General features: G+C 39.3%; 1 protein-coding gene across 6 annotated transcripts in view; it reads left to right on the top strand.

Annotated features, from left to right (window-relative positions):
• LOC139740992 (serine/threonine-protein kinase MRCK alpha-like) overlaps window positions 1-24,087 on the top strand; it is a 112,246-nt gene that overhangs the window by 31,971 nt on the left and 56,188 nt on the right. For all 6 annotated transcript variants that reach the window (XM_071651580.1, XM_071651577.1, XM_071651578.1 and 3 more), the window contains exons 3-8: window positions 1,659-1,750; window positions 3,931-4,014; window positions 5,150-5,245; window positions 6,268-6,510; window positions 6,992-7,048; window positions 23,847-23,990. In XM_071651580.1, the coding sequence (XP_071507681.1) occupies window positions 1,659-1,750; window positions 3,931-4,014; window positions 5,150-5,245; window positions 6,268-6,510; window positions 6,992-7,048; window positions 23,847-23,990 (716 nt within the window). The remainder of the gene's footprint in view (window positions 1-1,658; window positions 1,751-3,930; window positions 4,015-5,149; window positions 5,246-6,267; window positions 6,511-6,991; window positions 7,049-23,846; window positions 23,991-24,087) is intronic.

Below are 24,087 nucleotides of genomic sequence, written 5' to 3'. Positions count from 1 at the left end.
AAAAAAAAAAAACCTGACATGCATTATATTGTGACTTGAGGAATGAGGAATGAGGATAGCATCATACCTGAACTCCTGCTTTAAGAATGGAGATCCCCTCTCCTCTTCTCTTGTCCGTTTCAATACCCCTGAACGACTGACCTGGAAATTAGCATCACAATGAATGGGTGCAGTGGTGGTCTGTTGTGAGTTTTTTTCCCCCCTACCCTCTCTATGTTGAGGTGTTGACTCACTAAAAAAAGAAAAAGAAAAAAGAAAGAAAGAAAGAAAGAGAATGGTAAGAAAAGAAAAGAGAAGTTTTCTGTATGGAGCGTTCATTTCCCCCGTCCGTGAAAAGTGCCACTTCTTCCGAGGGCTGTGGCAGTGCATAAATGAATGAATACACTGCAATCTGGAGAGGACCAACACTGAGTCATTCAAGGTCTCCAGTTGTCGTTTTATTTGTTTAACTTTTTCAATTTCTTTTTGCGGGCTGCAGCATGGAATATTGTATTGAGCATCAGCGACCATAGGTGTGAATGTTGCACAGGCTGTGAACTGTGCTCGCCGGCTCTGGTGTTCCCCCCAAAGCTAATGCATTAGGGGAGAAATACACACAGGAGAGGCGAGTGCATGTCAATATTATTGTAGTGTTATGTATACAGGATATGACAAGTGCACCTCTCAATACACACACACACACACATGTGCACTATTGTGTAGCAAATTTGTGTGTATACAAGTAAAAAATTATGTATTTCAAGAGAATTGAAGTACTGTTTACTGTTATGACTCGTGGGAAGATGCTGCTGCTTTAATAGTGTTGTAAATCAGGGTTCATGCTGTTCAAATGAAAACATGTAAACCATCTTTTTCAATGAAATTGTATATCAAAGTGAACCTGCCAGGTGACACTTGTGAAATGGGTCTCAATGGAGAATGCATTCTACAATCTGCATTTATATAAAAAACAACAACAACAAATGCATAATAAAAGATAAAAACAGGTCTGCACCATTGTACAGTGTAGTTTTCTCATGAAGGTTTACATGGAAATGTTGAACCTTCAATAGACATGCGTTTTAAAAACTGTCAGAAAAATTCAAGTATAGACACAGTGTGTAGCATTGAAAATTTTCAAGTCAAGAGCTTCCATGTTCAAAAAGGTGTGAGAGAAGGATCCCAAAGGAAGAACATGTAGGTCTACTGAAACACTCAAATAACAGCAGTTCCCATGTAAATAGAATATCTATTCATAGCCATATTTTGTTTCTTTATAGTGATATGAAAAGAAAAACAAAATATGCACTTGCTATCAATGACAGCTGGTCAATATTTTCTGAATAAAGTGCACCATCTGCCAAGATGTTTAGAAGATAAAAAGTTTGTTCAATAACAGGAGTAATTTCAATATGGTCAATATCTATCTTTCGTGAGATTTTCTGAAAATTGGGAAAGATTGCACAGAGGTGTTTACCATTTGATATTACCATTTACTTGTGCGTTATCTTGTCCTAAGTCAATAGAATTACGATGTTTATTTGTAATTCAATAGAATTACGATGCTTACTTATAATTCAATAGAATTATGATGCTTATGTATATCAATCACAGCTGTATGATATTAATTATTTCATTTTTTTTTCAATAACATGGATATGTTTCAATTGTTCTTTCAGCTAAAAAACCAGTACACAGAGTAAAGGAACTGAGACTACATCGAGAGGATTTCGAAACACTCAAGATCATAGGAAGAGGTGCTTTTGGAGAGGTAAAACAGCTACTTTGACTTGTTCACAGTACAGGCATGTATGAAAAAGATACTGGCTCACTTGGATGGTATTAAAAATACAAGCTACACACAGTCTGACCTCTCCTATCCGTACATGTCGGGACTGGCGCTCATCCGGTTAAGGGATCTGGCCGGATATGGAAGACTCGATGTTTAATGCACGCAGATGCCTACCCAATGGTACAGTGTAGCTAAACATGTGCACTGTACAATGTAAGCTAGTGCAGGTAGCGTACACTGCGATGATTTTGGGGAGGTGGATGTCTGAATGTATATTATTTAGATGAATTTTTTATGTGAATGTATGTTAATTATGTTGGGAATGATGTGTAATTCATGCAAGTTTGTGTAGGAATTTCATTTGAGTTTGAAATCCCCCTTCCCCCCTTAATGATTAAATGTCAAAAAAAAAAAAAAAGAAAGAAAGAAAAGAAAAGAAAAGATCACGCCAAGATCGCATCCAGATAATAGAGAGATCCACATAAAGGGAGGCCGGATAGGAGAGGTCGGACTGTACGTGTAGCTAGGCCATCCTTTCTGCCAGAAAAGGCATTTTGATAAGCCCTAACACCACAAATAGTTAATGTTCATAAAGAAATGCAGAGAACCTAACAAGAATTTATCCAGGGGCCCGTTGCATAAAAGTTACTGTTATGGTAACTTTGCCATCCAATGGTAACTACTATGGCAACAATACTCAATTCAATTCAATTCAATTCAATTCAATTCAATTCAATTCAATTCAATTCGTTTATTCATCTCATTTTCTGATAAAAACAATACAACAGCATTGAATTTCACAATACAGAACAAAAAAAAATAATTATTTACATATAACAGTGAAAATGAAAAAAGAGAACTTGAATAAAGCCAAAAAAGGCCTTGTGAAGTAAGTTCCCTTACAAGTATGCATAAAATAATTGATTTTTAAGGTACAAAGTGTAGACATGGACAGAAAACCAACAAATACAACAAAACATAACATAACATAACAAAACAAAACAAAACAAAAACATAAGACAAATGATATGATAGACTGACTATGTGTGATTTGCTAAAAGGTATATTTTCAAAAATTTCTTAAATGAGGACAGGCTATTGCGTGAACAAATATCTCTAGGAATCGAATGCCAGATTAATGGAAATTGGTGACGTACGGAGTTTGAAACCAGATTTGTTTTTACTATCCACATATGAAATCTATTGCAATTTCGTGTATTGTATTTATGAATTTCATTATTAGTGGAAAACATACAACAGCCAATCAAAATCAAGAATTCTGTTGAAGTTGCCATTGGATGGCAAAGTTACCATGATAGTAACTTTTATGCAACGGGCCCTATGTTGTTGTTTTTTTTTTTCCTGATAGATCATTTAGCATTGTGTATAACTTTCCCACTTTCCCTGGAGCATGACGTGTGATGTGCCTAATGGACAAATTAACTTTATGTTGAGGTGAAATATCACCTATTTCATGATGAAAATGATGGTCTCAATGCAATGTTTACACAAGATTGCCTTCACGTGTACAGACATACTTTTGTTTTTTCCTGTAAGACCATAATGAAATAGAGGCAAAGTGGCAGTATTTGTATAAATTCGCAGTGTTTGTATAAATTCGCAGTGTTACCTCAAAATGTGGTATGACATCGATTTACATTGATTTAAAACTGGATTTTATAATTATGTCGTGCGAAGCCTTGTAATGATGCAAGTCTTGGCGATATATCATCGCATTTTGTGAAGATTTATTGTGGGTGTATTAAACTGTAACAGTGCCCCTGTGCCCTTAACTAGATGATTGCAATGACGACCAAACAGCCTTGCCTATACTGAGCAGCTGCTACACTGTGCATAATGAACTTTTGTTGAATTATCAGAATAGCTCGGGATGGGGAGAGAGGTAGACCATCCCTTATTCAATTTACACACTTGCTGAATACGCCAAATGTGTAAGAACAGAATTTCATCTCAGTGCCCCCTCTGGAGTTGGTTTTAAATTCTCAAATGTCAAGGAACCATCGATTTGATTATGGCCCTTCCATGGCTTTGTTTCCCCCCTGAGGAAAAAATTAGTGATGTATGACCTGATTAGCCTGTTTTGGTCACATGTCATAACTACGTTTTGAGTGCAATCTCTTTCTCTCTCTTCCCCATAGGTGGCTGTGGTGAAGCTGAGGAACACAGACGATGTGTACGCCATGAAACTGCTCAACAAATGGGAGATGCTGAAGAGAGCGGAGGTGAGGGTCATCCCAGCACGGCTGGCTGGGGGGAGAATCGAGGCATAGACGCTAATGTATGCCCTGGCATTTACGTTGTAGGGTGTGCCGGTAACTGGTGCACCTGCCCAAAGACAAGATTTCTTCCCATCGCAGTGAGAGAATGGATGCTGTAAAAAAAACCCCAAGAAATCAATACAATGCACGATATTTACGAGTTGCCATACATAGCCTGGTGTAGATTGCACATGTGTCCAGCCTCAGCCACGAAAACAACTAAAGCAAAAGTGTGAGAGAAAGAAAGCCTGACATATGAGACCAAAATAGCCAGGGTTCGAAAATTGGTCTTCAAGCTGATGTAGCGATGAACCACTGTGGGCAAACATTTACTGATAATGTTGATACCATTTTGTAGATACCATTTTGTGGACTGAGACATATGTGTACATGTGTGTGCATGTGGATGTGTTTATGTGTTTTGGGGAAAGAAACATCCTGTGCATCAATACATTTATTGGATTGACATATTTTCGAAATATATGATAAGAATTAGTTCCTTTGTAATTGTCATCAAGGCTTTTGTGCAAACATGCATTCACTGTATTCTGACTATGAATTCGCATGTTGCTGTCCTTTTATGTTTAATGCAAAAGTACATCCAGTATTTATTTGTGAGAGGAATGATTTAAAATCTCATTTCATGAAAAGCAAAACGACAGAGAGGTGTTCCCAATAGGTGATGTACTTGAAGGCCAGTATCATCATGGCATTTATACAACAGGGATGCATGGAACTAGCAGTCTTTACCTTGCTCTAGACTGGAGAACTTAAGACTAACTGATTCTGTCATGCCTCTATAGCAGATATTTTAGCGCGCTGTAATGCCTTTGCTCCACGACCTCCCACCCACTTTTCTCTCGCTGAAGTGTGAAGCTGAGAGCATTTTGTGGTGGATGTAGGTCTTCTTCCCCCCGCAGTGAGCTTGGTTGCTGCATCCCTCCGAAGGAATCAAAGCAGAAATGTCATCATCGCTATTAAACGAAAGCTTCATATGCGCTCAGTGTGAACAACGGCAACAAACACTGACAGTGCCCTACCCTCATTTCGCCCACTCTCTTCTTTCTCTTGTTCCATCCCCCCTCCCCCTGTGCCACAGACGGCGTGTTTTGTGGAGGAACGTGATGTCCTGGTCCATGGAGACAGCAGGTGGATCACCAATCTCCACTACGCTTTCCAGGATGATGATTTTTTGGTGAGTTCTGTCCCTAAGCTTAAAGGGATGGTAAAGTGTTGGTGGATATGAGGATTAGGCTTCTAACTCTTTGAGAGATACCAAGAAACCACATATGAAATAGTACAGAGCATACCATTCCAAGAGGAATTCAAAGTTTCTTTGATGAAAAACGTATGACAAATGTGATCATCATAACATGTATAAGTACAAAGTGTTGATGGGAGAGTTTTTTTATTACTTAAAAATAAAAGCAACTGATATACTACAAAACAAAAGGCAGTATAACTTTGAACATGTTCCTACCTTACATGCATGATAATATGTGAACCTTCACCCAAATACCCGTTCACTTCTCACAGAAGTAATCTGATTCCTCAAAGAAAGTTTGAAGTTTTACTTTAATTACATTTAAAAACTCAAACATACCTTTCGATAGGTTTGTATTGACATATTGTACTTTGATAGTAATCAATTGACCATGATTAAATGCTTTGAAATAAAGATGCAAGGGCTGTTGTGTCACAAGAGATGTGCCTGTACTCATTGCTGTTCAGGACTGTTATGCAGAAATGGCTCCTCTTCATTTTTCATGATGTGTGGAAAATTATAGAATGAGCTAGATACTTAAAGGTCCTGTTTACCTTTGGGAGCAGTGATTTCAAAAATGTTCAAGATATCACATTTGATGCATATGTGTAGGTCTGTTGCATCACAAAACATCCTACCTTATACAATTTTTGCAATAAAGCCTAAAATGGAAGGAGATATCAGTGTTTTTCTCAATAAACCGTAATTGTAGGCGGTTTAATCTGAAAACATTTTTATTATTACTATTGTTCACATTTTGTGTATTTAACAACACTTGATATCGAGCATACTGATTCATTTTTTTACAGTGGCTGTTTCTATCCCTAACTCACATTTTAGAACTATTTTTAAAGCACGAGTGCCGGGTTTTTGTTTCATCTGCAAATGGTAAATTATGCCTTTAACATGTCTGTTTTATTTTTTCTCTCTCTCTTGGTGGATGTTAAATCTAGTACTTGGTCATGGACTACTACAGTGGTGGTGATCTCCTCACACTCATCAGTAAATTCGATGATCGCCTACCGGAGGACATGGCCCGATTCTACATTGCCGAGATGGTCCTGGCCATAGACTCGGTACACAGGCTACGCTACGTTCATCGCGACATCAAGCCCGACAACGTGCTCCTGGACAAACACGGCCACATACGACTGGCCGACTTCGGCTCGTGCCTGAAAATGCTTGACGATAACACAGTGAGTGTGACATTTCTTAAATTATGTTTGCCAACTTGCCTCAACCACTTCTGATCATCAGTGTTGTATTCTTGCTTTTTTTTTGGGGGGGGGGGGGAGGGGGACTTGCTCTAGTATGATGAAACCATGTGTTTCTTCATGCTGTTTAAGAATAGAACACTGAACTTGACAGGTGAAAAGCAGGAAGTCGGATAAATTTGGGGGCATATAGTCATGTTATGACAGGTATGCGACATGAGGGCTTGTATGTAAACATTACATACCCATGTACACATCCTTAATTGGAGATACTTGTACACGTATGCAGGTATGTCTATATGATTTAGGAGTATTATCCTGCAGACCTTAGAGTAGGAAAGAAGTCACAATATTCTGCTCATAAAGATAAGCTATCTCATATACAGAGTGGTTGTTAGTATCTGTGGTAATTATTTGTGTGCACACTCATGTCTGTCATTTCAATGTTTGTTTGGATTTCCAGGTCATGTCCAATGTGGCTGTAGGAACACCTGATTACATATCACCTGAAATCCTGAGGGTGAGTAGATGGATTTGTTTCATAGACCACATGTGATGAAAGTTTGTTGACTATATCATATCATTGACAGTAATCATTAAGAGCAAAAACACGTAACTTCAGTGCAGTCATACATCAAGTATACAATAATATATTCAAAAACAGACATGAAAATATCTTATGTAGATTGATGGCGATGGAATTTTGTTCCCCTTTGCAAAATATTTAAAAAACAAAACAAATTGTTTATGTATCACAACACCATTTGAAACAAGAATTTTTTATCATAATAGAATAAAACTAACTCTTGCCACAGGGGCTATCAGAAATGGCAAAGTTACTTAACATAATTACTGCACTACGTGCCAAATGTAAATGCATTTATGAAAGGTGAATCTACGGATTATAAAAGAGACAAGGCTACAAGGAATACTTTGGAGCAAAATAATGTAGTTGGAGGGAAAATGCCATAAGGTTCACATACAGTCCATTCACAACCTTGTCAATGACATATCATTACTGTCTTAAGATCTACACAGCTGTTCGGACAAATTTGTAGAGATGGTCTGTTGTTTACACACAAAACAGGGTATTATATCTAGTCGTAGCAAATGTACACGCTGTACAGTGTGGACAGATTATGCTGCCAAGATGGTGCACTGACTTGCAGAACTGGCGTCACTTTGTATGGTGATATTGTATGTGTTTGTGTCATTTGTGTGTCTTTTGTCAACGTATTACAAAAGGAGATTATAAAATCATGTTTCTACTGTTCGTTGTCATGATTAATCTTCCCATGAAAAGCGAGGTGGACCAAAAAAAAAGCAAACGTTTAGATGTTTTTAACATTACCACACAAATATCTTCTTCTCTTTTGTGTGTTTGTGTGTCTGTTTGTGTGTGTGTGTGTGTGTGTGTGTGTGTGTGTATGTGTGCGTAACTCAGTTTGAGTCTGAATTTCTTCTGCTGGGTGTATGGACGTAATATTACAGTGTATGTTGAATTATAAAGAGGTCATATTGTACGACAAAAATATGATTGGCATACTTCTCAGTTCATGGATCGATAATACATGACGTATGGAGAAACATAAGTCATTTCTGTTATGTGAAATTCAAATTTGACATCTGTAGTTCCTGTTTTGTAAAAATGATTTTGTGTGTGGTGTTGACATGCTTAGTGTTGAGGGGCACGATGGGAAGTTTATTACATTACCTTTGAAGAAAAATGACAACGGCATTGTAAATAGGATGAGAAAATCCAGTCTACTGGAAATGAATTCTCCTGTTATTGTCAGTCTATAATTCTAAGAGTGGGAGGAGTTTACCCTCCAGTGAACTAGGACACACATTGTGCCATGCCTGTCAAGCACACTCTTTAAAGGTATCTGGAATTTGCCATTGTGGAGAAATATGTACAGGCGAGGAATGTACACGTACAGACCGGCAGGTTGACCATCCTCGACACAGTGTGTCTCAGTTTTTTCACATTCACTGCACTCGCACAATACCGAGGGGTTTTGAATGTGGCTGCTCTCCTTGTCACGGACCCAAGTTGTGTCTGTACAGGTGGAAAATGAGACTGTAAACAAGGGGGCCTTAATGAAACTAAACATCCTGTATGTTCCTTTATACCAAGTGCCTTCTATAAAACATACATTAACCCACACAGTAAAGCCATGACTCTCATGTATACTGTACATGATGAAGAGGGTTTAGTCCATACAGGGGCTTTACCATGTTAGATGCATGATAGCAAATCCTGTTCCGGCAAGAAATGTGGAATACACATAACAAAATATGCCACCTGGAAGTGGGTTTGGAGGTAGATTAAAGAAAAAAAAAGACAAATTTTGTTCTTTGTTTTTGCTTTAGATGATTTTTATGGGTAGTGCTGTGATAACACATTGATTCAATACGTTTTGCTATCATCTCCTATGTTTTCAAAGCTTCTAGAATGGTACCCATGTTAGTATTGCTAGTATTCACCTCGAACCACCATATGGCCATATCCACTTTATGATGCTGTATGATAATGGATCTACATTTCAAAAGTCAAGCATCATTTGTCAAAATTTACAGATGGTAATAATTGCTAATGGAAAGCTTTTCTGGCATTTTTTTCACTCTCCCCAATTCCCTTCCCCCCCCCCCCCCCAAAAAAAAAAAAGAAAAAAAAATGGGTACAAAAGTGAATTGATTTCGAGTGGTACCTTGACCATGTTTGCACATATTTATAAGCTATGAAGTTCCTGTTTTGAGATGCCATAAAATGTAATGAAAGAACAAACTTTAGTTGTGTGGATTCATAATGTGCAATCTTATCTCTATCAGGATCCTTAGTCTGACAGCTGAATCAAAATGACACAATGTGGCTAAGAGGCCCACTTGTCATAATTGGTTAAACTTGGGCAAGAAACATCCCCTAAACTTTCTTAATCTTTCTAATTGATATATTTCTTTTTTTCTTGCTTTTTTGTAGGAATTGTAATCTCATAATTGTGTACATGTATACTTGCTGCCAAAGTGTGGAATGGTTGCGCATATGTTGAAACCAATGCATTTTGTAGTTAGTACACGGTCTCAGACAGTTCTTTCTGCATAGATACATGTACCTAAGTACATGTATTGAGATTTTATAGCTGTACATGTAACCGTCATCTTGCTTGAAAAGTGTGATGAAGGCCCACAAATGAAATGATGGTAGTTGATGTTGAAATAAACTGCTCATCTAAGAAACATGAAATGTGTCTTTGGAATAGTGCACGCAAGGCGTGAAGTCGCCGGTTACATCACGAACTTGACCAAATGTGTGAACTATGGTCATTGTTGTCACTTGATATGCAATCCGTGTTAAGGGCTGCTGCAGATTGATAAAAGCAAGATTCATTTGCCCCAGCTTGGCTTGCATTTGTGTATGCTGTATCAGCCATTCATGTACCAGCAGAAATGCTCTCTGCAGATCATATAGCAATGGCTAGTCTACCACAGCTGTGCCGAGGAGTGTCCAATTGCATCCTATTGTATTCTTTGATATTTTTATTTCCTGGAAGATACTGTCGTCGGTTACGCTGTGAAATGCATTCATAGGGAAGTGTATTGTATTTGAATTACTGCCTTTGCATTATGGGATTGTTTGACTTTTCCCTATTCAGAACTGTGGTCGGTTTAATTTATGTTGCCATGTGATTTTTCAAAGATTGTTTGCATCATATTCAAGAAATTCTAAAAGATATTTAGCTGGCCACTGGACTGCTCTCCTACACTGCTCTAATGATGATAATGATAATAATAAATCATATCTATTTTATATCATTGCTGATCAGTTAACCATATGTTACAAGTCTCACACATAACAGTGTGCATGAAGTCAGGTGCCTTTTTGACCAAATGTAGAGGAAGCTGTTTACCGCAACAAAACAGAGTACTTTAGGCAATTATCCCCAGAAGTGGTCTGTCTGTATGTAAACTTACGTCAGACTTGATCAGGGTTGTTATAGATGACAGTTTGTTCCAATGAGGGTTGAAAAACTGCATGCAAGAAAGCTGGCTATCATTGTAATGACAGGTTTTTGATGAATTACACCACTGAATACATTGAAAACAAAATTGTTGATTATATGCTGCATGAGTTTGTTAGGAAACCCCTGTCAGCCAGTGACTTTCTGCTGTGCTGTGTAATGTTAAAAATGAGAGAATGTTTTTATCAAGGAAGCGTATCAGGGCAATTACCTCCCCCCCCCCCCCCCAATAAATACTGGTTAGTAATAAGGTTAGAGTGAAGATTAGAGTTAGGGTTAGGGTTAGGGTTAGGGTATAGAGTTTGGGTTAGGGTTACAATGTAGGAGTAGGCTCATGATTAGGGTTAGGGTCAGGAGAAGGGTCTGGGGTAATTGCCCAGGGGGTAATTGCCCTAGACCCCAAGGAAGAATAGTTCTACCTGGGTTACTATCCTCCACAGAAGACTTGGAAGCATCAGTGATGTAGGAATGTTGCTGTATGAAGAGGCTGCCTCCTTCTCCTCCTCCTTTGACCTAGTGTTGTGTCCAGAGAGTTGAGTTGTCAGTGGAGTGGACACTGGAATGAGAATCCAGCCATTGTTGACCCTCTGTAACCCTACAGGGTAGCTGTGAGGACCAGTCCCTAGCTGCCCCTCTCTCCTCGTGGCAAGTGTTGGTATGAAATGGCCTGTTTTGGCCAGTACCAGGACACATGCCAAGACATACCGGTGGGTGTTGGAGCATGCAAGCAAAGAAGCATGTGGGTACAAAAGTATGCGAGGCTAAACATTGTCTGCAAATATGTATTAAGTGGTCTACCTGCAATGAAGGTCTACCTGCAATGAAAATACATGTATCAAGAAGGAACTATAGGAGGCTACTAGTATAGGTTACGGCAGAATTAAGGGCATGACCTCATAATTAAGGGCACTACAGATTACCTTTATTTATGGGTGGTAAGTTTTCAAACGCACATTTTCATGGTATACGACCATACAGTGTATATCCAGTGGGACAGATACAAGACTGCAGTTTCTGTTCTTTGAAATATTACTCCTTCCTAACAAGGAAACTGGCTGTCTGTATGACACAAGTGAGATGCACCATGGGCATTTTAACACTGAACATCATGTTACTGTATATTATCATGTTTTCAAGTAACATTTATATTTATGTGCAGATTTTATTATTAATTGGCAGTAGCCAATGTTAGGTTTTTGGTTATTTTTCTGCATTTAAAAAAAATTGAAATATGTTTATGCTTTCTCACACACAAATTCACAAAGTGCTGCATGATCTAATGACATATTCTGCCATGAGACAATGTACTGAAGACTTGATTTACTAATAAAGATATGAAGGATATGGAATCATCAGTTTTCAAGGTGACAAGAAGCTAAAACACAAAATCTTCTTTTCCTTTAGTCTAATTCATTCTCTGTCTTATCAGGCCTTTCTGAGGGGATTAGATGTACAGCATGATTTACGTACAAATTTTCGATGTATACATAAATGAATTTACAACCGGTTGCACTATAAAACCCAGCACCCTTTTAATGCAGACAAGCTGTCAAGATTGGATTGTGTCGAAATGTTCCGAGATTGCAATGTTGCCGTTTCCAATGACCTATTTGTTCAATCTGTGTAATAACTTATCCTCAGATCAACATTTCTTTTGCTCTCTTTACTTTCTTAATCTTTACCTTTCTCTCTATGCGAGTCCCCCCCCCCCCCCCCTCCCCCAGTTGATTTCAGTTGTTCACAGTGAACATTGATGTCGTGTCTTTTTGTTCGGACTTCTTAGAATCTCGTCTGCACAGTGTCCCCCCTCCCCCCCCCCCCATGACTTCAGGGCCACTAGTCCATGGAGATGTGCACAAAGTAGAACATACGCTGACCCTCCTCTTGCTAATATCTGTATCCTGTGTTATGTAATTGAGTCAAACAGGGCACCGTTGTCGGAGACAGGGGGGAGAAGCAATGTGTCACCGCTAACTTTTGCCCTGCGTTTGCATCGCGACTCCTCGCCACACGGCGGCACGCGTTGCTGCATTCACAGGGATGGCCAAGATGTTTCGTGTAGAGATTAGCGAGTGGAGCGCGTTTAGTCAGGATTATTTTTAGTGACCACATGCTGTGAAATGCCCACTAACTGTGACTGGTCATCAAGCCGCTCGTCTCATCTAATGTCCACTGCGCTGCCCTGCTTCTTTGTTGGTCAAATACTAAGTGCACAAGATGTTGTTAGTGAGTCCGAAGTAACAGTTGAGGAATCATGAACCAAATTTGATGTTAAAGATGCACACACTGATAAAATGTAATATCATCCTCATTCTTTTTAAAATAGTTTTTAATAAATGATGCAATTATGGCCCAGTAGTGCTAAAGGCATTATATTTAAGTTCTCGCTTTAGTCATGTCGGTGCATAATCAATTCCTGTGACCACCAAAACAACTTCAGAACTTTGCCAGATATGCGGTATGTCAGGGAAACATGGTATGAATAGATGGTCATGCCCCCCCATAAAAAGTCAAACTATCATTGAAAGCAATAATTCAAGAGGCATTTAATGTGATTAAATCAACATCGTACAGTTAATGAGAATGAGTTATATCTACTCATACTTGCAGCTTTATTGCATTTTTTTTTTGTAGTATGGTAGGGTGTCTTGTGATAAAGCTGAACTATACATATGTATCAAATATGATTATTCTAACTTTAAAAAAAAAAAAAAATCACTGCTCCCAGTGTTGATTAGTGGCATTAAGAATTGAGTCTGTAGTTATAATTTGTCCTATTCTCCATGGAATAAAAGAAGCATCAGATGGAATTCGGGCCAAATGTGGCATGGACTTCATCTACACCAGAGCAGTTTACATGTGTGAATGCTGCCATGACCTGATAAAGGTCAGAGGTCAGGGTCAAGTTGTATTTTCACACTGAACCTCACCTTCATCTATTTGGAGGGCTTGCCAAGGAGCAGCATCTGCTCACTGTTTGTCACAGCAGTGAATTAGATTATTGTTAGGGGTGCTTGCATCACTCTTTTATTGTAAGCCAAATGATATTTGGTGTTTGTTTTGTTTTTCTTTTTTGATTGTTTTGGGGTTAATTCATATACAGTGTGGTTGACAAGAATTAAGAAGGCAAGCTGACCAAGTAATATTTTGTTTTTTTTTCCTTGAGTGAGTGTATGTCTTTTTGTCTCCCAGCAAAGCTGAGAGGCGAGAACTCCCTCGGAGCCAGGGGAGGAATGCGAAGTATCTTGCCCCGGTATCGCCGTGATTATTACCCAATCAGCGGGTCTTGAAATAGATTATTGCATCTCAGTCCTGCCCCTGTGAACAACATGCAACAATGCGGGGCCCCTTTCATTATCCTCAAGTGCCGTGCAAGGGGAACATGAGTTTGGTCATGCGATATGTTATTCTCATCAAGTTCTCATGCTTTTTTTCTTTTTTTTTGTTCATTTCTTTTTTGTGTGTATGTTAATAAAGAGGGATGGTGGGGGGTCTCTTGAGAGCAATCGATGACTAACAGAATCATTAGGATGGGATAGCATGGTGTAAAACTTGAAAACGGAAAAAAAGAATAATATTAGATTCATGGAGAAGTGCCAAGAAGGAAGCTATCGATAATGTTGAGTGGATCGTTGTGGCTATGATGGCCTTTCTATCATCCTTGAGGTTGTACATACACATTGTACGTAACACAAATCTCTTCTCTCTGTGGTTGGTGCCTGCTGTAGAGGAATCAATCCAGTGTTACGGTCAAGGGCAGCCATTGAAGACATTGGTCGACATTGTGGTGGCTCATTTCCAGAAACACTCAAAGTTTGCTTGTCTGAGCCGTGTGATGATGTTGCAGTTTGAATGCATGCATGAAGGAAACACTCCGGTATACAACAGTTGTGAGAATTACGCTGTCACTGTCAAGAGATTTTTGAACAATTATCACCATGCTGATAACACTGTTGGGGCAAACATTACCATCTGTAATTGAAGGATATAATAATAGTAATGGTGATGATGATGATGATAATGATAATAATAGTAATGATGATAAGATAAAAGGTATTTCCTTTGATAGTACCATTCATTGTGATCTTCCATGTGGATGACAAGGTTTTTTTGTTGAGCGAGTATGAATGATATTGTGTAGAATGAAAAGGTGTGTGTTACAACGTAACCCCCTAACACTGAGAAAGTCCCTTTGATTTTTTTTTTGTGGTGAAATGCTGTAACTTATTTAGTTTTTAGAATCTATCTGGGTTAGATTTTCAAGTGTACGACAGAAAATGATAGCAAACATTCTTTTGATATAAGCTCAAGCTTATTCATAGTAGTCAAGATATGGCAAGTTTTGATTATATTATTTTTATTCTCAGGTATAATGTGAAAGAAGTGCTATGTGTATAGTGGTATTAGAAATGAAAATAGGGTTTGCTTAAAATTATTCTCAGAAAAAAGCAGATGAAAGACCATTGTTTATAAATTCTTTTTTTTTCCTGTTTGAATGTATAGACAAGGATGTACTGATTTTAGGTTACCCCCCCCCCCATACACTGTACAGTGCATGTCAAAATAAAGCTGGTAGTCTTTTGTGTATAAGCAATGAATGTGCTGACTGAATCGCTAGAAGTGTTATGATTTATTTTTATGTGAAATGTGCTTCCATGCATATCATCAAATTGATCCACATATAAATGAGTGACGGTGGCAAAACTGACTGCAATCGCAGCCATTGTCTTCCCCATCATGACGGTACACAAGTAATGCAGTGCAGCCAGCTGGTTTCTCGCATGCACAATGCATTCACTGTACCTGCCCGGCAGGCGTCAGCGAAACACGCATGATATACCAGTTTGCCACATTGAAAAAAAAAAGCCACATTGGTGAATCATCAATTTACACAGAATGCCTTGTGAAATGGAGGGCTGAATTACAAGATATAACTGTGTGGGTGCATGCATGCCATGTGTCAAAGGGACCAGTCTCTCTTCTTTCATTCTATTCTTTTTTTTTAAAGTGGCGGCCTTGAATTTACCAAACTGTCTCCATCACCCCAGAGAGTTTTTGACAGTTTTAGTGGCCTATGAAAGAGCATCGATCAGTCTGACTGCCTTCGTGCAATCTCTTCAAACAGGCACTGCATTTGATGATGCTGTCCACAGTGGCACACTCAGTGACTGGTTTATGGCAGGCTGCAATGCAGACAGATACATTGATGTTCTGGTGCAGAGTCTCTTGTTACTAGGCCATGGATGAAATTTGCTACAGAGGATCCGAGTATAAACCAGCCAACCTCTGCCAACATTCTCTGAGATGAAGCCCCTCTGTGTAATGTCATTGTCAATCTCCAAGCATATCTGTCTGCAATCTCGATCCAATGAATCAGTCAATCCGAGGCGATGATGGGAAGTCCTTAGGATGTGCGTTTTGCGAAGGCATGGTAGAACTTTTACAAGCCCTCGAAACTCAAAGTGTCTCAAGAATCTCGAGCTAGTCTTGAAGAACCCTTCGCTCTACTGTACAATAGCAATTCTGCCGACATTTATGTTCAGTTTACAGATCAAGATTCTTCCCATTCATATGAGCACTTTCAAGGCAGGCTTTAACTTACAGTTATATCAAGCCTTTTTCGTGGAATGAATCTTGCACGAATTGCCGATGATGATGGTGTGCAGCATTGTACTTGCATTCTGTGCATTGTATCATAGACAAAAACTGTCATATGCATCTTACTTTCCCGAATCATGGCTCCTGTCAAAATTCCACCAAGTTTCATAGTCACGAAAATTTCTGGTTTTGCAGTTTTTGTTTCAGAAGGAGATTCATAGACAGCAGAGAAGCATCATACAAATTTATACAATCTGTTAATAGCTCAGATAAAGCATATGAAACACATTCAGATATTCATCTTTAGCAATGTGGAATATGCTGAATTACTTTTTATCACAGAACTTGATTTGTCACATGGGCAAGTTTATCTTATTCTAAGTGTTTTGATAAGACCATTGCTTCTCTTGATAAGTGCCCATGCTCTGTTCCTCTGAGATCTTTCTGACTTCTTCAGAAATTATAAGAGATCTTTACATTGTATAGAATACTTAAAATAATCAATGAGGGTACATGTTTTTGTAAAAAGAAACACAATATGTAAAGGACTGTAAGAGTTTAGTCCAGTATCGATAACTTTCTTCGAGTATGAATATTTGAGCTGTTGATCAGATGGATAAAATGATATATGGTAAAGGGGGACTCATGAAGCTTTATTGCCCCATGCTTTCAGTGTAGTCTAGACCACTCATGCTAAGAGCAAACATGAAAGGGTGTATAAACTAATCGCATAAAATCCTGCCCCACGTATCTCATGCTGGGCAGTAACTCAGTTGATTACACTTGGTGCAGAAATTCGCTACAGCAGAGATGCGAGTTTAATGTCGATGAACGGGGAGAGCTTGATATTGAGAAGAAGTCGGGGGGGGGGGGGGAGATGTCTGGAGCTGGGTACAGAGGAGAATATGAGCAGTGTAGAAGTTATGGCAACAAAGGTAAACACATTATCCACTCGTGCCGACTCCATCTGATGCTGCTGAGCTCGCTGGACATTGATCCTCACATGCGCTCCCCGTGCCTCCTGTCAGAGGATACGGCCAGGCCGAGCCTGCCCCAGACAAAGAGGAGCCTGTCGGCAAACATACCTCCATGTCTCGCATCCAACCCGTCCTGCATAGGACTCTTGCTGAAAGATGCAAAGATGCTATCCCCTCCCCCTCCCCCCCCCCCCCCCCCCCCGATGGATATATCATGGATGTTAACTCCAATGACGTTAAAAGATTCCTCTTTCTCCGTCCTGATGGGGGTGAGGGATGGTAGGTGAAGTAGGGAGAGGGGTAGGAGATGGGGCAGAGGGAGATAAATGATGATAGAAGGATGGTGATAACATGTCTCATACTCGCATTTCAGGCCGATTGAGTTAATTTGAATTGATGTTGGGTACTGGGATAAGATTATTTGATAAACCCTATAGTTGGGGGGGGGGGGTTAAGTATGACATTTGCATTGATGAGCAGACAGAGGGAGAACATCTATCTTTATGTGAGCTACAGTGTGTGAGGATTGCTGCACTGACTTTGATATACCACTGGTAGAGAAATATTGAGCTTGAAATTTAGGGCCAGAATGGTGCATTTTTGTAATAGAATCAGTGACAAAAGGAAGATATTATAAAGGTAACAGTTGCATTTCTTCATTATGATAGCTTTAAAGAGTTGATTCCTGGAGCTCTTGGTTTTCTTTTATCATCAGTGAAAATTGCTATGTGTTTTTTAAAGAGAATTATTAATATTTTTTTTTTAAACCATCAAGTATGTGAAGAATGGACTGGGAAGATTTTTACTGACATTCTCAAACAAGGAGCAGTCTGTAGCACATGGTGTGTCATTGCAGTGTAACATTATTGAGAAGGGATGTTCCCTCTGATGACATCTCATTTATTGCACATTTGATTTACTGCGGCCACACTCACCCCAGTACCTGCCCCAACGTGATGCGATGACTAAGCTTCGTTATCTGCGGTGGAAGAATGTTAGCGTGCGTTACATCCATGTACCCTGTGCGTAGTGTCCGTTGTGGGTGTTGTACGCATAGTGACGGCATAGGTAGATAGTGAGTCAACAGCACACATACATGTGTACATTCATGTGCAGTGATCCAGCTGCTTGGAAGGATAAAAATGTTGTGGCGTATTGTAACAGGGGATGTCTGTCTTCCTGTCAAAATTGGCGAGTTCCAGTTTGCATTCATATGCCTCGGGTCTGAATTTGAATACTACTTCTACACAGGGGCATCTGAGAAGACATTCTCAATGCTGAAATCATGCTAAACTTTTGATGTACTTGTATATGGAACAAACATTAAGTGCCCACCCATTTTTAATTGAATTCAATTGGGTCAAAATGTAATTGCCTATGTGTTATCATGGCCCATGTATACTTTTGAGATATTCTCCTTATACAGTCACCCCCCTCCCCCAGCCCACAAGCATAGAATTCATTTGAAGGAAGAGAGAAAGAATATTTGTATCTCTGTACAAGTAATGTTTGACTTTGAGTTAGGGAGGAGACCATAATATTGATAGCTAATATCATAAAAAAAGAAACACACACACACACACACACACACACACACACACACACACACACACACACACACACACACACAATGCTAGTCCCATACAGACACATTTGTGTTAGTGCTCTTCAGCACATTGTAAGGTTTTTATTATATTTCTGTGATTTTTATCTACATGATTATGATTTAAATTTTAACTTACATAGTCAGCTGACACTCAGCTAGTACTGTCGATGGGCATGTACAAGCATATCTACAACGTAAGCTTTAAATGTATAGTCTATTTGATTTTTGGAGAAACATTGGTTGCATGTTGTTGCAAGGGGGAACAATAGTGATGCATTCGTGGGACAATTTCTTACAATATCTTACTCAACAAAATGAGCTGCTCTGTATAAATGCTTTTATCAACAGTAAACATTGGGTTTTTTTCCACTCACCCATACACCTGCATGAAACAGCCTACCATATCACTCAAGGCCTTTATACTGCTGTGCATCTAATAAGCCTGTTCGTAGTTTAGCTTTGTGCACGAGCTGAAAAAAGGTTACATGTGATAAAAGACATGATGGTTTTTAGATTCACTGAGATGATCTTCTTTGATATAATGATTATTCATTTATCCTTGTAAATGGAACTTGCCAACACATCTACCTGACTTCAAGTGAATGCTCATAAAAGCCTAGTGTGTGGCAATAATGGTAGAAAAAGTTTGTTATTGCACATTCAATGCAAAACAATGAAATGGATGCACCCCAAAGTATAGATTGATGGGCCATTTTGGCCACCTGGGCCATGCACGTTCATTCTGTGTTTAAACATGAATCCGGGTGAGTGTAATGCATTATGTTGCTTTGAAAATTAGCAAAATTCCTGATCAACTTAGAAAAAAAAAGAATGGTCGCCTGAAAAGTATGCACATGAGCTAATCATAGACTGGCTTATTCCCAGTATTAAAAGTGACAATAAAACTGATATTTGTAGTATTCAAAGTTGAATCATTAACAAAGTAAGTCAATTGATGCAGGTACCCTGTGTCTCTCCCGGACCATCATATCATTCGAACAGAAAACCACAAGAGCAAATCTAATAATTTGCCTCTATCTGAGTCAAAGATGTTAGTTTATGTTTCCATTGTTTTGAAAACATAGACTAACAGTATTCCTGCCTTTGCAATGTGTGTAGGATTGTATAGGTCTCACAGCTTTGACTTTTTCTCCAATCACTCTTAAGTCATTATCTTTCATGCGCAGGTCCTGTTTTCTGTGGTAATATAAATGTTCATTTTCATTTTGGACTTCTTCCACGGCCTGTTCCTACCCAGATAAATTCAGTAGCGTGCGTCGAAGAGAATCCATACAAATTGCCGTAATTGACAGCAATGGCTGGGCATCCTGTTTTCATAGGCTTCAAGCTGTGACGATCCTGGTGGTTGTGTCCAGTCGGGGGAAAGAAAGAAAGAGGGTTCCAAACGTTATCGGTTACCCTCACCCTCTGTTTCAGTGTATCTTATCGATAGTGCTGTTTATTCTCGCAAATCTATTTAATTTTATAGTCAGTGCCCTACATTCTTGACTTTTTTTTTAAAAAATTGGGATTTTGATATAAATAGGCAGTAATTGTTTAGAAAAAGCGCAGGTGCATATAAGTGCTACGATGTACATGTATGTCACCTGGTCTCTTAGGAGATCTGAGTCTGTCATTTAATTCTCTAGTAATTGCATTATTGAAGTTGATCACTGGTTAGAGCAAATTATAGGGGAAGATATGTTATTGTTCAGTATAAGCTTGTCTTGCACTTGATAACAAGTAAATCCAGAGTTAATTGTATCATTGCCATGGGAACAGAACCAACATCTAGGTGTTTTTAATGTAATGGAAGGACACTGACTGAAACAAGATTTTTTTTTTTCCCCAATGACTGAATAAGAAAATGTCACCAATTAGTAATATTTACAATGACTTTAAAATTCAAAATGGGGTAAAAATCTCAATTAAAACAGGAAAACACCCCGAAAGATAACTTATGTATGTGGGATTGTATGTAGGGATATTTTGCATAAGGTTGCCTGAAAGTTGTTATAATGTTTTTCTGTTTGTTTGAGGTGGCTCTCTGTCCATGCCATCCTGGCATAATAAAGAGAATTATATGTGCTGGAAGCGTGTGCAGCGTGCGTTATGAGAGTGATATTTTGCCTGTCGAGTGTGCCATAGTTTGAGGACTCATGCATTACACGCCATTAGGCTTATCAGCCAATTAGTGTGTCAACATCAAAAATGTTGAATGCACATGCCACTTCTCCACTTTTGCTGGGAGTAACGTCCCCCCCCCCCCCCCACCTCCTTCCCACCATATCTCACACATACAAGTACATTGTAGGTCTGTGCTCTTCCAATTTCATGTTTAATGCATCCACCCACAGCCCTATCTCCCGTAACCATGAGGATACTGATGGCGTCCGTTTGGCATTCCCCCATTAGCCAGCAACTGTAGGAGCCGGAGCGGCACACTTCGTATGATGTCCGGGCCCGCCGGACACATGACATCGCTTCCAGAGGGATGTGATGATGGCCTTTAACGAGCACCAAATCATATGCAGGAATTTTTGTCAGACTGACGATGGCAGTGATGCAGCATACATATGTTGATGTGTGTGTGTGTGTGTGTGTGTGTGTGTGTGTGTGTGTGTGTGGCTGGGGGGGGGGGGGGGAGGAGGAGAGGAAATGTATTCTTTATCTGCTGTACCATCTCCAGAGGTCTTCATCCCTCCCCGAGATGCTTGTATGACGAGCTGTTTCCTCCATCCCAGCTCTTGCACTCATCTCATCCCACTCCTCTCTCTCTCTTTCTCTCTCATCCCCCATCCGTCCATGTCATCTTGTTGAGTCGGGGCGGCTCTGGCTCCCGCATCAATTTCGCCGGCTGGGAGTCTGCGTCGAGTAGAGTTCTGACTCATCCCCGGCAGACTTAATGTTATATTGACCCATTCCAACCAATTTTTGATACCGTCTGCGAGCCCTGTATCCCGGTATTCTATTGATTAACCCACTTTGGCGGCATTTGCTCTCTACACCGAATGAATGCCTGTGTTTCAAATTTATGTGAATCAAGTATTAGATCAGTTTGCGGTTTTAAGTTTGTTAGCCTTGGATGGATAATGTATTATCCATTAATTGAATTTAAAACCGTCAGATCTCCTGGGTTTTTTTTCGTTTCTCCTCTCTCCCTCATGCAAAATTTAGCCTTCTCCTCCCTCATATCATTAGAGGTAGCAGGAACATAAAAAGATAAATGTAATGCAATACCATGTGAATAAATTATCACAGAAACAGCCAGTGCTACAGAGGAATTGTGCGAATGAACTGCAGCAAATCACAGAAGAGATGATGTAATGAGTTCATTCTAATGTGTGGGAGTGAATGATGTAATTTTTGACTGTGTCTGTGTCTGTGTGTTTGTGTGTGTGTGTGTGTGTGTGTGTGTGTGTGTGTGTGTGTGTGTGTGTGTGTGTGTTTTGTTCTTTTTGTGGGGGGGGGGGGGAAGGACAGTAATGAATACAATGCAGTTGTATACAAGACACATATCATTGATGTAATCATTCATGTATGGAATATTGTGCAGATGAAATTGTGCAACATGCAGGAAAGTAAAATTATGTTTTCGAATTCCCTCTAGTAAGCACCATGTGGGGTGCATACAGCCACCGACCGATGTACCATAGAGATATCTCCATGTTGGTTCTGATTTAGTCGGCATAAAGCCTTTCAACAGTGCCTTTGTAAAAGCCAGTGATAAAGTTATTTTCTTTTTATTAATTGGCCATCTTAATGTCATTATTTGCAGTATCCTGTTTGTCATTTACAACTTGTTAAATGTCACAGTGATTTCTTCACTTTATACTCTTGTTTCAGTATTTCATTATCAGTTCTGACTCTGTGAGCAGTGCGTTGTGAAATAATGTGGAATTGACAATCCTACAAATTGGGATTTCCTATCTTTTAAGTTAATCGTCATCTAATACTAAGACCACTTCTTTTATTTCATTCACCTGTATTTGAAGAAGGAATGCTATCGTATTTTACTTGTGATCATATAATTTTCCTCTCTTCCCCAAATAATGGTTGTTGTGTTGCAAATTTCTATATTTGAAGGAAATTCATAATTGTGTTTTGTACCTTCTCTGCATTCTGACACCCATGTAAAGCTGGGAACTCAAAAGGAGAACTCCTCGGTAATAAATCCTCTCTTAACCTGACGCACAGGTTTGGCAGGAATAGAAATACTTTAGATAGTAATAAACACTACATCCTTCCTATTAAAAAAAAAATGAGGCATTACCATGTAGTCTGTGTTCTACAGTTTGCTGCAGTTCTGTATTTTGGGTAAGCCTCATGGAAGAGACTCCCTGTTTAACAAAATAGCTTCTAGCACCTGAAAGGAAACTAGCAGTCACTAAAAAAAATGTGAATTCATCTAAACTCTCTAACAAATGAGACAAGATTTCTGAGACTTTTCACTTTTCCTGTGTTACTTGATTGTACTTCCTCTGTCAACAAGAATGCAATTTCTTAAACAGGATACACCTTTTGGCAATAATGTATTTTACCCTTGCCATTCCGTGTGTTAAAGTTCACCTTCTCATAAAAATAAGACTCGGTTGAAATGTGTGCTCTGGTTTGGGCTTCAAGTTTACTTGTTTCCTTCGTGTTCTTCCAAATCAACTCTCTTTGCTGTGGAGCCTCTCCTGTAGTAATTTGCTGTTTTCCTTTTGTCCAGTCTCCATTGAGTGCATTTTGTCTTTTTACCAAGGAACACATATATATACACTGTAGACATAAACAATGTGAAGACAGGCAGATAGACATACATATGTACAGACAGACATGCAGACAGACCAATTTATGGCCACTCACAGTCAGACGTATGAATGGGAACATTTGCACAAAAATGGATTGACTCCCAGGCATTCTGCCAACACTGACAAAGAGACATTCATATTCAATAATGGATCATCGCTGTTTCGTCACATTTATATGCTGGTATATATAAAAAGTTATTACATTTTTAGCTGCGCTTGAGAAGCACATGTTTATCTTTGTGTTGTTACTGTGATTGTGTGTGTGTGTGTGTGTACATATCTCTTTTTATCCCATCATTTTTCTGCATTTTCGTATCATTTGCAGGCCATGGAGGATGGGAAAGGGCGGTACGGTCCCGAGTGCGACTGGTGGTCGTTAGGAGTCTGCATGTACGAGATGCTGTTTGGAGAGACGCCCTTCTATGCCGAGTCTCTGGTCGAAACCTACGGAAAGATCATGAATCACAAAGTGAGGATGGACTCATTACCAACATCACCCCCTCCCTCTCCGCTTCCAGCCTTGTCCGCCTTTAGCTTGAAGGGTTCCTCCTTTTATTTCCAGGAAT

Source organism: Diadema antillarum, unplaced genomic scaffold, assembly GCF_040938485.1.
Source record: "Diadema antillarum isolate AM-2024a unplaced genomic scaffold, OU_Dant_1.0 seq00000894_RagTag, whole genome shotgun sequence".
Classification (NCBI taxonomy): domain Eukaryota; kingdom Metazoa; phylum Echinodermata; class Echinoidea; order Diadematoida; family Diadematidae; genus Diadema; species Diadema antillarum.
The sequence above is the reverse complement of the archived record's forward strand: the minus strand, read 5'-3'. Positions and strand labels throughout refer to the sequence as shown.